At 40.6% G+C, this 16,501-nt stretch overlaps 1 protein-coding gene across 8 annotated transcripts in view; it reads left to right on the forward strand.

The window, feature by feature from the left end:
• Positions 1 to 6,679, forward strand: part of GALNT9 (polypeptide N-acetylgalactosaminyltransferase 9) — a 471,542-nt gene extending 464,863 nt beyond the window's left edge. For 6 of the 8 annotated variants that reach the window (XM_085238438.1, XM_085238439.1, XM_085238440.1 and 3 more), the window contains one exon: positions 57 to 6,674. In XM_085238438.1, the coding sequence (XP_085094564.1) occupies positions 57 to 203 (147 nt within the window). In that variant the 3' untranslated portion in view covers positions 204 to 6,674. Of the gene's footprint in view, positions 1 to 56 lie in introns of all 8 variants that reach the window. The other 2 variants (XM_085238441.1, XM_085238433.1) reach the window with 2 other exon arrangements.
• The last annotated feature ends 9,822 nt before the right edge of the window (positions 6,680 to 16,501 follow it).

The following is a 16,501-nucleotide window of genomic DNA, read 5'->3' on the forward strand; positions in this document are numbered from 1 at the left end:
AAGTCTTTCTGTCATTTTCTTCTTCCTTCTTCTAACCCTTCTTTTCTTTCTTTCAGAATGGTCCAATCATCAGCAGAGACACTGGCCGTTGTCTAGAAGTGGAAATGTCAAAAGATGCAAATTTTGGGCTCAGATTAGTTGTACAAAGGTGCTCGGGGCAAAAATGGATGATTAGAAACTGGATAAAACACGGCCGACATTGATTTCTGGGGCTGAAAGGCTGCTTCTCCTGCCATTGTCCATTGCTCAGTGTGCCATATCTTGCAAGGCATTTGTCCTAAAGCAAAATAGTTTGAATAGGACTTGGATCTAAACTCCATAGTTGAGCAATCAATGGAGGAAAAAAAAAGAGGAAGAAAAAAAAGCAAATACATACATGCTCTCTTTGACTATTTCTTGCTACAGTAGACAACCTGGGAAGCTTAAGAAGAGTTTTCTGTTTATTTGGAAGTCTTGGGAAGATCAGAAGACACAGAAAAGTGTGTTCCTAAGCTCTCCTAGGAGAATTAATAGACAGATGTTTCTATGAGTTGAGAGATCCCAGTACTGCCTCATAAAGAGAGTTCTCCGATGGGTAGCTTTTTAGCTTTAAGTTATTGACTGGTGCACAAATCCTATGGTGAATAATCATGTGCCTTTTTTATTGTACTTCGTATACAAGAGGACTGGAAAAATCCTACCTTTTCAGCATGTCTGGCTCATTGTACTAAAACGAAGACCTGTAAATAACACTGGAAAACCTAATACAATATATGATAAATTTCAAGGTTGATTGTTTAGGAGTCTCTGTCCCTAGAAAGAGACTATTCTGCATATGTTTACAGGTGGTTCTCAACCTTCAAGCTGCTAAAAGGCAGCTTGACATAGACACAGATAAACGTTGAATAAGTAAAATAACCACGTTCCATTGTATTGCCACATTTTACATTTCTTGACTGTAAAGGAGTCACAATATAGCACTTGCATATTTAACTCTTTAGAGGCAGTAAATGTCCTAGTAGGTGAGTGATATGGAGAGGCCTCTGCTGGCCTTCAAGCCCCAAGTACAGGTTCAAGGCTCCCATCCTGCAGGGCTATGCCTGCAGGTGCACTTGGTGTTGTTCCAGCGACCGCCTGGAAGCCGGAGGCAGGGAACACTGGATGCTCATTACTTCTGCAAATAAGGTGACTTAGTTGCCAACTGTGGAATTCAGCAATTTGAGGCTTCCATTTTGTTGCCCATCTTGTGAAAATGTCAAATGTGAGCAAACATGCTTTGTGAGCACCGTCTAGACAAATTTCCTGAACAAACCAACAAAGGCTTTTCAGTATTTGAAAACAAACACAAACCTAGTGCTACGAGAAGAAGTTCAAGCAGGAGAGAACTAGGCAGCTTATATAAGAAATGTTACTCTGAAATATAGATATTCTACTGTAGTTGACCTGGTGACAGCATTATCTGTGAACCTGCATTTAATAATGTATCCAATGGCTCATGCAGTGTCTGTGCACGGCAGCCAGAGCAATGGCAGAGCCTTGCCCAAGAGGCGATCAGAGCTGATGACCACTGCCAGGTCAGCAGGCTTTGGGTGCGGGTCCACGGCAGATGGCTTTTCACTGCAGTAAATTCAGTCATATTGAATGACAGAGACAGCATCTTAACTTTGTTGTTTAATATTTTATAGTACTTTTAAAAAAGGTTTTGTTTTGTTTTACTGAGCTAGGAAAATAGATAATTGCAGACACTGCAGTACCATAAATCTTGGTGATCTGTTTCTTGAAGAGCTGTTGCCGTTCCTATTTCAAGGCATGCTGAACAAAATAAATTGGAAACAAAGTTAATTTTTCAAGGGCATGGTATGTAATAAAATATTTACTTTTAACATGCAAATTCCATCAGTTGTTGTCAACTCTTGGTTGGCATCCAGAGAGCACATCACCATATTTTGCCCCATTTAATTTTTGCAATTGTGTGTACAATATGTAATACAAAGCCTGGATTTCTTTTTTTTTAATTTTTTTTTGGTGGCTAATAATTAATCTTTATTTATGTCACATGCACCAGGTTATGCATGAATATATACAAAAGAATAATTATGGCTGAGATTCTAATATAAAGATGGTTAAAATTCTGTGCTTATGGTTACTTAACCTCTAGAACAGCGTGCAGGGAGAGGTAACATCTTTAATTAATCAAGCATTACGTTAGAATCATGGATGGGTTCAGCACTCAGTCCTTCTTGCAGGTCTGAAACAGAGGTAGGAAGATTCAGGCTAAATATAGATTGGGAGCAGTTGCCCTGCATTTAACCTCATTATCTTAATCTACCAGACAATTTAAAAAATCAGTTACCATCTACAAGGCAGGTGTTGAATTCTTTGTATAGAACTTCTATTTGTAAGTGACTTTTGATCTTCTCTCAGATACGATTTAAAAGGGGGAAACTGTATGGAAGTTTTATTCCTTCTTTTGTTTATTCTAACAGAGTCTTATGGCATGGCTGAGGGAGGCAGGAAGACAGAAGGGAAAGTTACTTTTACCTGGTGAGTTCTGGGGGGAGCAAAGTGGCAAGTCGTTCACACCTTGTGTAGTCTTTTCCGTTAAATACAGCTAACTGTGAAGGTGGCACAAAGGTGAAAATAGTTATATGTGTACATACAGTGTGACATCTCAATGCCTCACTCCTAGGAATATAAACTTACTGCACCCAACAGAAGCTAATATGCCACTTGTTTGTTGGTTTTTGGTTTTTTTTTTCTTGACAAACGGTCAATCTAAACTTGCTCCTTGGTTAGCAATAGGGCAGCAAGCTTTGCAACCCTTTGCACAGGAGAAAGGAGAAATACCAAACCTACTATCCTGAAAAATAATGCTGCATTTGCTGTTTAGAAGCTTTGAAGCTGAGAAGACCAGATAGATGTGCTTTTATTGTCAAAGATTTTAAGCAAAAATTATTACCTTTCATTATCACACCACCATAATGAACATGAATTGGCTGTCCTGGGAATTACATGGCTGCACTTTTTCGGTGCTCAGTGCAAAGCATTATGATGTGGCCACGTGGCCTAACCAAGGGTCAGCCCTGGCAAGCTTTGAGTGCAGAGGTCACACACTGCTGGAAGCCTGCAAGAACCAGACTTTCGGTATGAGAAAGAATGCAGATTTCTGTGATAGTTAAATGGCTCTGAGATTTATGGAATAATATAAAAGAATTCAAATAACTTAAAGGTAAGGTTGGTTTTCTCTGTGATTGTCAGGGTGTTTTTTTTAAGACTTAATGAAACAATTTCTTATATTTAAGAAATACGTCTGTTGTGTTCTTTTTACTTTGTCTTTTATCTGTCTGAACCACTGCTTTGACTGTGGTATTAACATGGTAAATCTGCATGTGAGAGAGTCTTAAATATTCTCTCATAAAAGGAATAACAATAATAAAAAAGGCTTGAGTATTATCTGTTTTAACCAAAGTCTATGGGTCTCTTGTCAGTATTTCACCCGTAGTGTAATCCAAAGTCCTGCTTCATGTTGTTTCAAATGTTCAGTCACGTTTCCTCAGTGCAGATAATCTCAAAAGTATTTAATGCCTTGTAGAGGAAATTCAGATAAGAACAGAATCTTTTTTGTTTAAGAGATATTGGAGTTAAACACTATCTCCTGGGACAGAGGAATGGAAGGCAAGGAGCACCAGATTGAGTATGCTCCTATCCTAGGCAAGCATGACAAATAATACTTCTGTAAGCATGTCAAGATCCTTTTAAAACGAGTTTGAGTCCTGTATGGAAAAAAAACCTTACAGAACTCTCTTCTTTGAGAGCTATAAACTGTCTTTCAAGCTGAATTTGTTCTTGGCTGGAGTGAAGCCATTTGTTCTCAGCCAGACTTGTTCACTAGCTTTATCGGCTTAGTGGTTCCTGAGGCCTGGTCACCTCCAGTGGAAAGGAGCTGAGAGAAGGAAGAAAGTTTTTTAAAGGTGTTATTGAAGGATTTGATTGATTACACTGGAATTACATAAATGTTGTACACCTCCATGAGGCATGAGAACTCTTCAGGAGTGTCCTGCATCCCAAAATCTAAAAGCTGGTTCCACAGCCAGAATACAAAAACTAAGGCAGTTCTTCATGGATACTCTGAAAGCGTTGAACCATCTATCTCAGTTTAATGATTTGGAGCTTGACATGTCTGAACATCAAGCCCTCCTTGTCCTTTGGAAACTGTTCAGATTTCTTTTCATCAGCCTGCTCCTTTATAAAAACAGTTCCAGTAGATGAAAACCTCAAGTGCTGTGTGACAAGGGGTGTAATCTATCTGACATAGGACAGCTGAAATTTTAAATGCTTAGGCTACATCTAATAACCATTAATGGAAGTCCTAATCTGTTCTTCAGATCAATTACACGTTCCTTCAATATCCATCACTGAGTTGAATCCATTCATTACACCCATACCAAAGCACAATATAACCTGTTTGGGGACAAAATGAGTTCCACTGTAAGAACTTCAACAAAAATTGTGGTGCAGGGAGAGGCTGGTAAATTGTTATTCAGGTAGGACACAAATACCTCTGGGTTGTTTTGTGGTTTTGTTTGCTTCTTGTTTTTTGTTGTTTTTGTTGTTGATGTTTTTCTTGTGTTAGATGAAAGCCTTTGTGAAGAAGAACAACTGTCAGAATTCCCTCAGTTGAAAATGGTTCCATTTTTTACTGAAGTTCCATTTTTGACTGCTGCAATTTTGACTAACTGCTACTTAGCACTGACACAGTCAGTCCTTAGGCCATCCTACAAATAAAAGATGGTATTGCAAATTGGAGGAACTAGCTAACAAGATGGATAGAAACCATGGGAGGATCATGTCTTCACACATCTCTAAATATGAATGTCACAAAAATAAACCTAATGCTATATTCTCTCAGAATTGCACCACAAACTTTATACAGTTTTGAATTCCTTCATTAAGAATACCTATTCAAGAGCCCAGATCTCACTTTGGAGACTTTTTTTTTTTTTCCCTAATGGTATTAGTGGACTTAGTGTGACAGCTGTAATCACTGGGTACATGGAAAAATCAATTAATTGGCGATAATCTACTGAAGCATTCTTAGCATGCATTACCAATGCGGTAACACAGATATTCATCAACCCCCAGTGCACTGACTGTTTTCTCCTAGAGATGGAGTCTGCTTACTTAGTGAAATAAGGGAACTCAAGGAGTCAATACTGCGACGATGCAGCTAAGAATTCTCAGTGAATTTGGCACAAAGCACACCAATATTTACATCTCTAGACTCATGTAATTAATTAGCTTCAGGTTTTCTCTTAACAACCTCCCATCTCTGGCAACCATTGAAAATACCTTCTGAATACCTGGAATACTTATACCATGTGAAGATTTTAGCTGTCTCTGCAGTGCACCAGCCTTAGATAAAAGATTTACGATGACCTCTCCATACATTGTAACTGATGTTAGAATGGTTTCACAAAATACATTGATTTATTTAAAAATATTACTAATATGTAACTAAAGATATTGTCCTCATGGATTACCCTAAGCAAAAACAGTGCTTTTTCTTCACCCCAAAATTTATTTATTTACTCATAAATATCCCAGTGAAGCAATACATGCCAACTTGATTTCAAAGAACAGAATTTCTGAATCACAATTGTGCTTCAGAGACGTGACGAAGCACTTCCTACATTTCATAGAGCTGCAGTTTTCTCTTGGCCATCAAAAAGTATTGCCCAGTTTTAAACTCATTTTAATAAGTTTAATTAAAAAAAAAAAAATGCACCAACCAGAAGGCAAGTTGTGACTGCAAGTAATTTTTCATTACGTGGCACATCATCAAATCAATTTGTATTTACACTTGAAAAGTTAATAAATTACTATGCATTTTGCTGCTGACAGGAGCATTTTTTATCAGTGTACATCTGGACACCTCATTCTAAAATTCAAAACTGTCACATCAAAAAAAAACTAGGAAAGCAAATACTCTATGTACATTTTATAGTGTAAATTGTATGTAATGTGTTCTGAAAGGCAGTCAGGCTGTGTTTGAGATGAGCACGGCACACTGTGCAGCAGATTGCAGACTTTGAAAGGAGATGAGCTCTGTGCATGTCAGAGAAGATGCATCTCCACGCCCTCATCAGAGACTTGGCTCCTGAAAGTGCACATCCAGAAGTAGACTGATAACATTACAGACTGAGCAGCTGCTAGACCTCAGAGGTGGTTTGTCATGCAGTCGTGGTACAAAGACATACGTGTGCACATTATACTTGCAGGTACTGATCCACACAATATTACAAGCTGTGTTCACATACAGTCCCTTGCGACCAGTAAGTGCTCCACAAGAAACATTCAAACACAAAAGAAAAGTATCTCCATTAAAAAATTCTGATCTCCCAACCAATGTTCCTGAAATCATTGAACCATGGGGAAAAATAAGCTATAGAATCACAGAGAGGAAGCTTGTAATGGAAGTGTTCTCTTGCAATGAATTCTGTATTGGAGTTATGTTTTGAATACTCAAATCTGTACAAGTACCTCAGTCTGTCATTGATGTATTACATTCTAAAGAACACTCCTGTAATCAAAGAAATGGAAGGATTAACAGTTCCCAAATTGCCTATGTTGGTACAGGACAAAAGGGCAGATCCCACACCCTGTGGTTTGACCCGTATCAATCCAGAGGCTAAACTTGCAGATGATGTAAAATGTCATTGCTCTACTGCAGTAAATGGAAGTTCTGGAAACTACAATAATTTACAGGTCTGGTCAGTTTGTGATTGGTAATATTGTTACTGACTTGATTCTTTTCTTCTTCCCAAGTCACTTTCATCTTCCCAAAAGCAGTAGAAAGGGAATATGAATTGCTAGTGCATGCCATCATGCTTCTACCAGCAGCCTGTGCAGTCCAGTACATCATCTCTGAAAACTGTCAATAACTGATGTTTAGAAGAATGAAAATGCAGAACAATGATCATGTATATCCCCTCATTTCAGAAGGCAGAGAATTCCCAAGCTAGAGTCTATACACACCAACACTGCCTTTACATAACTAATCCACTTATATCTCAAGATATCAAAACATCCTGTTGTAAAAAATAGCACAATTGCTGCGTGAGTCACTATCTCTACTTTTAAATCTACTTGTCAGTTCATTCCAGAGGATGCCCTGTGGTTCTCTTGCAGTTAAAAACTGTGAATAATTGCTGCCAACTCTTCTTCTCACCTCTTCTTAGTTTGACCCCTGTCATCCCTTCACAAACATATTTTAGAACTGATCAAGTGTCACACTTATTTTGTACTACTGGCAAACAACTCATAAAAGTGTAAGCACATGCTCTGTGTCATGTATTGGACTGGGTGATAGCACAGTGAGAACAGATTGGGTTCCTGAGCTGTTCAGCTGTATAAAACATACATTACTGTTTTTAACATTGATTTTGGAGCTCAGCCAGGCTGCTTCTGCCCTGCTAGCATGTATGCACAAAGTTTGCTATTTGTGATCAAGGAGCACAGAGCATCTGTGAAAGCATCTAACACCTTTCATTCTGCTAGAGACAGGAGGAAGACTTCCAACCTGGTCCCAAGGTTCACCCATGGGCTATGACTGATTCACCAAGCTGGGAACTGACTTCAGTGTCCCCCACTGTCATGTATGTCTCCTTTCAATTGAACTAACTTGGTGAGATCTGAGTGCAACAGGCTTTCTCCTTCCTGGTTTCTAAGAGGATGGTGACTTCACAAGTCAAAGAGCAGCTGCTAAGTGCTTCTCTGCTTTATCCATAGGAAATGAGGTTGGTTGTAATCTTCAGGTGGGCAACAACAAAATCAGCCTCTGATGAATGCAGTGACGGGCTTAGCCTTGGCAAACCTACCTCCAGTGTTGGTCTTTTCTGTGCTGGGGCGCTTCGTCATAAATCCACACTGAGGACTGTGTATAGAAACGCTGCTCTGTTGCTAGCTAAGGTATTCTGTGGACTTAATTTATTATTAAAATCTAATCCAGCATTTCTTGGAAGGAAAAATGTTGTCTTTAAATGGTATACCATATGCTTATTAGAAAGAGTGTTCTGTGAATAATAGCCAGCAAAATTAGGTTCATGAAAATATTTTGTCAGCAGTTCCGCATACAACAACATTTCACTACAGAAGTTATCAGAAGTCTCAGATTATTCACTGTGAAGGCAGTGTCTCCTCTATCTTTTTTACATCAATAATTTGTTGTAAATCAAGCATGAATCACATATGTGCCTATAACTGAGCACTAAGTAGCAGAGAGAAGAGTTTTTCAGCTTACGTGTTGCTTGGCAAGTTTTTTTGTTTTATCTATCTGCTGATGAAGTAATACAGTCCATCACCTGTATCAGGCAGACTGTGCGCCCTGACTAATCAGCTGGAACTTAAGACAAGAAGGACTGAAGTGATTTCCTCTCTGTAATGGTGAGGAAAAAATAAACAAATACATTTTTATGCTAGAACGTAAGAAAGATTCAGAACCTGTGAAAAAAAATCCAAAAACTTATTTCAGTGCCAGCAAACAAAACAGCCCTTTTCATGAAAATTCAGTGCAACTTTTTCACAGGCCATATTCTCTTCTTACTATAAGCTTGTCATCACTGTTTAACCAGTCTCTAGCTTTCCCTTTACACTGTTCTCACCTTTTTCTATCATCTTATTTCCTTAATATAATTGTGTAGGCTTTTTTTCAGGGGGTAACAATACAGATGACTTGCACTGGGGAAAAGGGCCCTTTGATTAAAAGAAGTAATTCTGGTGTGTGAAGGTTTTATTTTAGAAAAGCCAAACAAAAGCCTAATATGGCCCTTACTTTGCTACCAAATGAAGCTGCACCAGTGGGACTTCTCAGGTGAGGCCAATTGGCAGAAAGTACTCAAGGAAAAGTTCTTAATTTAATGTTGTCTCTGGGAGTTATGGAACTAAAGATGAGGGAAGGATAATGCACCCTGGGATTTCCTCGAATTGGAGAAGTGGATATTAAACATAAGAGACTGAGCTGAACTGTCCAACCTAGAAAGCATAACGCAATACACAGCAGTTCAACAAGTAACCAGGACCTGGGTTCTTCACATGAATAACTGAGCTTTAATAAAGAGACTTCAATCAGGATTCAGGAAAGATTTTTCGGGCTTTTGCAGTTTATTGCAGTGAAATCTGTCCAATCTATTGACAGAGCTCCAAAACACACATGGGTTGGTGCTCTGGTAAGCTTGCAGTGAAGCATTTGCCAAAAGCTATTGAAATTCTCAACGTGCTTCAAGCATTGGCATTCTGTGCAGAAAATGGTGCCACCTATCAGTGAGAAGGAGGAAATTGAAGAGCAAAATGATTTGTTTGAACTGAAGAAACTGCTATTTTCATTGCAAGGGTGATGGTTTTCTACTAATGAGCAATTAGCGAGATGTTTGGCTTGTTCAGAATGGTTTTGGGAAAATGAGGTTCTGACCTGGCTGGCCACTTCCAGGCTGCATGAGGGGGACTTGGCTAAGCAAACACTGGATGTTCTCCTCTTACCGACTGTAAGGGTAGAGTTCTGAGGAAGGTCTGCTGCCAGGGTGCAAAATGCAAGTCAGCCAGGTCAGCTGAGGTCCAAATCACCAAAGGTTAGTAGCTTTTTTTTTCTTTTTTCTTTTTCTTTTTTTTTTAAATCTGTATCTGAAGAGATTTTGATTGAAATATATATATATATATCTTCTTATATGGTACAGGTCATTCTGAGTTACTCTCCAGAGCAGAATGTAGGCTTGTAAGTGATTCATTTGTCCATCCCTGTAAGCATTCAGCTTTTACAGCTTCTTACCTGTATCTAAGTCCACTGGAGAAAGTTTGTCTTAAACAAGTCTTTATGCACTGAGATTTCTGTCTTACGGAAAGAAGCATACAAGGGCTGAATTTTCCACAAGCTATATTCTGTACTGTATGTACCATTAATTAAGAGACCTTTCAAAGAAGTCCTCCTTCTTTTATTCATGTGCTTGTGAAATCTGATTCCAGGTTAAGATTCCGATTTACCCCATGTGTATATATCAGAGATCTCATGATCTCGTAGAACTTCTGTGAAGCAAAAGTATACAGAAACCAAACAGTAAAAAGCATCAGCACCATCATTAAAGTGAAAAAAGAGAAAAGTGAAGAGTGAGTGGGTTTTAAGCTAGTTTTAACATGTTTTTATGATCTGCACCTCCGCCATCCTTCCCTCCCTTCCACAAGGTGAGGATCTTGCACAGCCAGAACTCGATTCTGTTGCAGTGATGTTTTGTTGTGCCATGGTAAGGTACACAGTAAAGCTTTGCCAAAATCTTTGTTACATGAAAGCAATAAAGTAACTCAACTCTCAGTTGTGGAACCCAGGCTTACAGGAGAGCATGAAGGACTCCCTTTTTAGCTCATGGACAGGGAAATGCAGGATGCTGTTCTCTGTAGGGTATGCAATCTGAAACAATTTTATCGGAACTGCTAGGCAGAAATCTTAGTAAGTTGGAATTAAACAACTTGGTGTTTCTATCTTGAAGGCAAAAAAAAAAAAAAAAAAAAGCATTTAAAAAATCACCATATGCACAGTAAGTGGCAGTTAGTAATTAAATTCTCACAGCATCTTTTCACAGCGCCAGGCAGAGCATATTGGCTTAGCGTGGCCTGGTTGTCGACTCTGAACCAAAATGATTTCTAACAGCAATCAAATACATTTTGAGACATGCTCATAAAAACGCTAGCTCAGAGGCTCAAAGCAATGATGATTCATGTATGAGCAAATGAACCTGTCCTCTACAAGCTAGCCCTGAAATGTAATAAGGGATCAGTCCAAAGTAAGAAGGAAGTGTATTTATTAAGATGCTGAGAGGTGATATTTTATAATGGAAGCTTTGGGTGACATCTCATCAGTGGAGTAGCTCTGGATTGAGGTGCTGGATCGGTCTCTGGAAGCCCTGTTCCATCATGGATGCCTCTATCAAATCTGTATCCATTGAGGGATGCAATAGGTAATGCAACGGCCAGCAGCATCCCTGCCATTGGGCAGCACCAGGAGAGGTTCTTCAGTCAGAAATTATGTTCCATTTTATCCCACTGGTTTTCATTCTTTGCTGGAGGCCATTCAGCTAACCATTTAGCAAATGGAGGGATAAAGGGAGCAGAGCTCAGCTTCCAGGCATCACAGAGTTGTGATCTTTCTATGCACGAGGCACAAAAGCTGCTGACCTCCTGGTGAGGAGCAGCTGTGGCTGCATCACCCCCTGCAGCTGCCGCCATTTGCCAACCAATTGCTCTCAGCTGGGCTGCAGAACAGGCTGAAGCACCAGAGCACGCCTTGCACTGAGCACTCTGTAGCTCAAAAATCTTGAGAGCTCTTCTCTCGCTATGGAGGAGTTCTCTGAGCACGCAGCGAGGTGTTGTGCTGACTCCATCCCACCAAAGGTAAGCTGCCGGCAGCGAGGCGTGGGATCTCCTGAGGGAGGGCTCGCTGTGCTGTGGCGGCCGCCATCTTGCAATGCTGCCACCTCGTGGGGAGCGCGGGTGCAGCTGCTGAAGAAGCTTCTGGAAGGAGAGTGAGGGATAGCAGGAAGGAGGCGTCTCCAAGGGGCTGGGAGGAGAAACACGTGTAGCCTGGACGGAGTGGAGTCTGTATTTCTGAGTGGTACCCGAAGGAAATGCTGGCTTTGTCACTGTGTGCTTTGGAGGGGCTGAAGAACTGCAGCCCTTTTCAGGTAGCAAGTCCTCAATGCTGCTTTCAAGTGCTGTGGTGTAGGAGGCAGAAAACTTGGGTGCACTCCTTTGTTTTTTTGCTGCATATTCCCTGTAGTGTGTGTGCTAAAGCAGTCTTTATACGCTTTCTGTACTTAATTCACTTTCCTAACATGTAGATGTATCTGCAGAGCCTCTTTGCAGGCTGCTTGTGCCTTATGTGCTGGGTCTCTCTCACCCCCTGTGGTACCACCCGTGTTCTCCCTGGTGCTTCTTATGCAAGGCAGTGTTGAGTCAAAACTTAAGGAAAAATAATAATTTCTTCCCCAAAAAGAGCACAAAAAGAAAAAGCATTTGTGGTGCTTTCAAGCCGGGAGGCAGTTAATAAGGCTGGCAAAGCATGCAGTTCTCTCATGTGCAACAATGCTGTGAGATCTGTGGTAGAGATGGGATCAGGATGAGGGGCAGCTCTCAGAACAGCCTGTAATGCCTCGAAAACCTCAAATTATGTACTAATTATCCACCTACATTGCCAGAGTATAAATAACCAATGACTTCAGCTTGCTGAGCTGAGGATAGTTCCTGCTGTAACAAGTCTGCAGGCTGCGTGGGGTTTTGTTGGTTTTTTCCCAATGTGCTGGAGGTGCCGTGATCAGCAGTGGTTTTGTATATGTGGTACTGTTTTTCGGTGGTAAAAATGGTTAGTAAAAATGATCTAAAGGCAGTTCTCTATAAAATTGAGTCAGTGCTTGGTGTTTTCCTTAATGCAGTTGGTTCATTAATTGTTTCTACTCGCTTTTTCTGTAGTGTTGCATTCAGTTGTGGGAGAGAGAAACAGATTCAGAAGAGCAGGCTTTGTCCTCACCTTGTCCTTGCAAACCAAGGAGAGTGCTGACAAGAAGGCCCTTCCTGAGTCAGGGCATTAGAAGTGTTTCTCAGAGCTGTAAATTTCCAGGGCTGTCATCAGAGGATACCAAACTAGAGTATGCTCATGTATGGGAGCAAAAAATAATGCCAAAAGGGTTTCTAACGTGGATTGAGACTGCTGTAGAGCAAGGAACTGTGAAATAATCAATCCAGATGTTTTGACTGCTGAAAGCCTTCTTTCCGGAGGAGAGGTTTTGACCCAGTATCCTTCAAGTATGCTCAGTTTTTACTATGCCTGACACTAGCATTTCTCATAGCCTTAGTTTTACTTCACTGTGATAACAGTTAAAAAAAAAAAAAAAAAATTCCCTTGTTGAAGCTAGGGAGACTTCTTACAGCTATTGCAATTTTTAATAGTCATTTTCTGTAAAAATATTCTATGGCAAAAAAGTTTTTAAAAAAAAAAATATATATATATATATATGGTTTGCAAGCATGGTAACGTTATCATTTTTAATCACAATTTTCCATCAAATGAAGGCAGTGCTCAGTGCCTAGAAAATAGTGAAATCTGTTGCAAAGTGGCTGCCACGCTTCAAGTGAGAATAGGAAGCAGTGCAGCTCGGATTCAACGCCAAGTTGTTCCTGCTGTATTAATAAACCCTTCCGTGCTCCCCTGCCTCACCCTGAAGCAGATCTCATTAGCTGGCACCTTTCACTGGATGAAGACAAAGGTTAAATCCCAGAACAGATGTGTGGGCCCACATGAAATTAATTCTGACCCTTTGCAGTCTGAGCTCTGTCCTTGGGAGCCTGGGGGAAGGGAACAGCAGCTTTGTCCCCTTGTTCCCAAGGTCTAGAAGAGAGCTCTGGGTACTGATTCAGCAGTCTCTCCCGGTAAGGTTAGCATGGTGGTAGAGTTTCATAATCAACTCTAATTGCGTGCTCAGTCTGAGCTTGGGAGCTCTTCTAATTTTTTAATGATATCTTCCTGTTTATAAATACACTTCAGGTGCCATAATGCTGTAGAATACTAATTCACTTGCATTAGTTTTTGCTTTCCTTCTCTGAGACTGGAAATGAAACCTAAGTGGGAAGTGGTGTGTCCAAAGATGGTTTTAATTAAATAATTTAGATATCTCTGATTTCCCCCTTTAAACTTTAAGGTAGAACTTAAAGTGGAAGGTGGATGGGTGGAGGATGATAGGGTCTGTATGGCCCACCCAGCTCTATCAGTATGCAGAAACTAGATTTTTTTTTTTTTCTTTTTTCCCCCTCTTCTTCTGGAGGCATTTAAAATGAGAGTTTGTGTACTTGTTTCTTTTTGTAAGTAGGTGTAGCAGAAATGCTGAGTCACAGCTTGAAGCAGTGATGGAGCACCTGGGGGAAGGCAGGGCCAACCCAGGGGAGCTCAGGTGCAGGCAATGAACCTCAGTGATTGGAAGGGCTGGAGCCAGAATCCTCCCCTTCCCAGACCTCATTTAAGGGCTGGCAGTGGAGGTGAGGGTATTTTGCTGGAGCTCCCTGCATGCCTGAGGCCTTCTAAAGGTAAGCAGCTTTTGCCTTTGTTTCTATGTCCACGGCTGCTGCATTTGGGCATGCCCTGATTTGCTGCAGCTGAAGACTTTGCCACCCCTCTGTTGTCCCTGTACTTTCCATCATATTACAGTGTTAAAGTAGGAAAAAGTAGATTTTGCATTCTAAGTGTTCTGTGTTTGTTTTGCTGAAGTTTGATGCAGGGCTGTTGGTGGGACAGAAGCGTGGCAGAGTAAAGCAAAATTACGATGTTCTACCAAACATTATTTGGCAAGAATTATTATAGTTTGGGTGTTTGGATTCTCTTAATATTATTCAGTGTTTTAATTGCTGTTGTTTTTTTTTTTTAACAATATTGCTTTTTTCTCCTAACTATTTAATTTTAACTGAAATTTTGAATCTTGTGCTCTGCTCCTGCTTGGGAGTAAATAGCATCTGTTGGGATGGAGGGAGAGGGGGATGGTTCAGACCTTGGAAGCAGGGCAACAGGAACAGCTGGCTCTGAGTGCTGCTGTGCCCACAGGGTGAGCTTTGTGCTTCGTGTTTGGAGTCCTGGACTTGTGCTGTAAAGTGTTGGGAAAAACAGCCCATGTGGGAAAACATCAACTGTTTGCCCTTCAGTGGTAAACACTGCGTGTCTATCTGCTTGTCCTTTGAATTAAAGGAACAATCCAATATCTATTTTGGTTTTCTCTATCATGTGCCAGTATGGCAAGCTCCTTCCTAGACTTCATATAAAGCAAAATCCAGAGAGGTTTCTTCTGTGCAGTGGATGACAAAAACCAGAGTAATATCTTCTGCAGAAAGTCTCTTGTGTTAAGCTGTTGTAGATACAGTTATGATTTTCCTTTTAATTAGATAGTTGAGATGCTTTCAAAGCCATTTATGCAGACAGAATTGTATACCTTGCACATCTTCCTTCTTACCATTAAGATCCCCTGGCCAACTCCTGAAAGATGTGAGCTATGATGACTTGGAAATGTTTGTTTTGCCTGTTTGCCCATTTGTGAGCCAAGCTGCAAGCTCCTCACCTACAGACTCTCTTTGGAGCTTTTCAGAAATATATTGGCAGAACAGAAGCAAGGCTCAGCCTGCCAAACCTTGGTCTTAGCTGCAAGCTGTTTGTTTTTGTTTCTTTTCCTTTAGAGGAGCCCTGATCTCTGTGAGCAAAGTCAATGCAATTAAATGTGGGTTGTTTATTTTTTTTTTTCCCTAGAGTATAGGCAGTCTGGTTAGTTGTGAACATGGTGTGCACATCACTGTGCTCTTGCCCTTCTGCTCATGCTTCAGCAGAGCTGGCTGCTTCCTGTGGCTGCTTCTTCCTCACAGACAGAAGTGATGCATGTGAATGATCAAAGCCTGTGCAAACATTAAGTGCTGTGGAAAAGGTGTTGGTTGATGGAAGGCTGCTGGATCATGGGGAGGGGATGCTGTTTTTGGTCGTGTATGGAGGTGGTTATTGACCCAGATCCCGGGTACTGTGTGGTGATCTGTTTGCAGTGATCTGAAGGATGAGATCTGACTTAGTTCTTGCAAATCAGCCAAAGGAGAGAGGAGCCTAAAATGTATGTGATGCTTCAGTCTTCCATTATGCAGCTCATTGCAGCAGAATTCTATTAAAACAGGAATATTCAGTCTGTTTCCTCACTGTTATGAATCAGTTGCTTTGGTGGTACTGACTTATTGCCACTGTTACTGCAGTCCCTTTCTCATGACATAAAGCAGCTGACAGAGGTGAAACATGCACTGCATTGGTATAGCTGATGCATTTTATGGGGCTACCCACTATGTTCTAATTTCTTGTCTACTCATCAGCTTTTTTTCCCTCTGGTGGCATCAGACTGGGGTTTTTTTTTCCTGGATCCAGCTTGAGTTCCTCTACTGTTCTTAAGGGAGAAAAACTGGTAGCATAAGCACAACTTCTGGAAGAAATTAATTGCTCACCTGAGTGGGGCTTGGAATGTCTCTTGTAAGGTCTGAATTTTGTTACACAGTTCTGTATTAATGATTACCTCTGTAATTGCTGAACTCTGAAGTTGTGACTGAAGGAATTCGAGTATTTTTGACTTATTTTTTTGGGTGCTTCATATGTTTTGTGCCATTTTCTTCGCATTGTGATGTCAAGTAAATAAATGGATAAACCTGGCTCAGGAAACGTTCGAGGCAGGAGTCTGCCAAGAAGCTCAATTCACCACTAAATGGTCTTGAAGAGAAAAATTGGATTATTTAATTTAAATTAACATGCCCAGTGCCTATCGCACAACATCTTGCCAAAGTTCAGAGCGACCGCTTAGTAGATGAGGTGTCTGATAGAAGACCTGAGTGCTAACTGAGGATTTTCCTGTAACCCCAAAGTATTCAACATGCTGGTGCATGAATACACCTGTGGAAGGGTTCTGCTTGACAAGAGCAGAGTGCT

Source organism: Meleagris gallopavo, chromosome 17 (assembly GCF_905368555.1).
Source record: "Meleagris gallopavo chromosome 17, MGAL_WU_HG_1.1, whole genome shotgun sequence".
NCBI classification, from domain to species: Eukaryota; Metazoa; Chordata; class Aves; order Galliformes; family Phasianidae; genus Meleagris; species Meleagris gallopavo.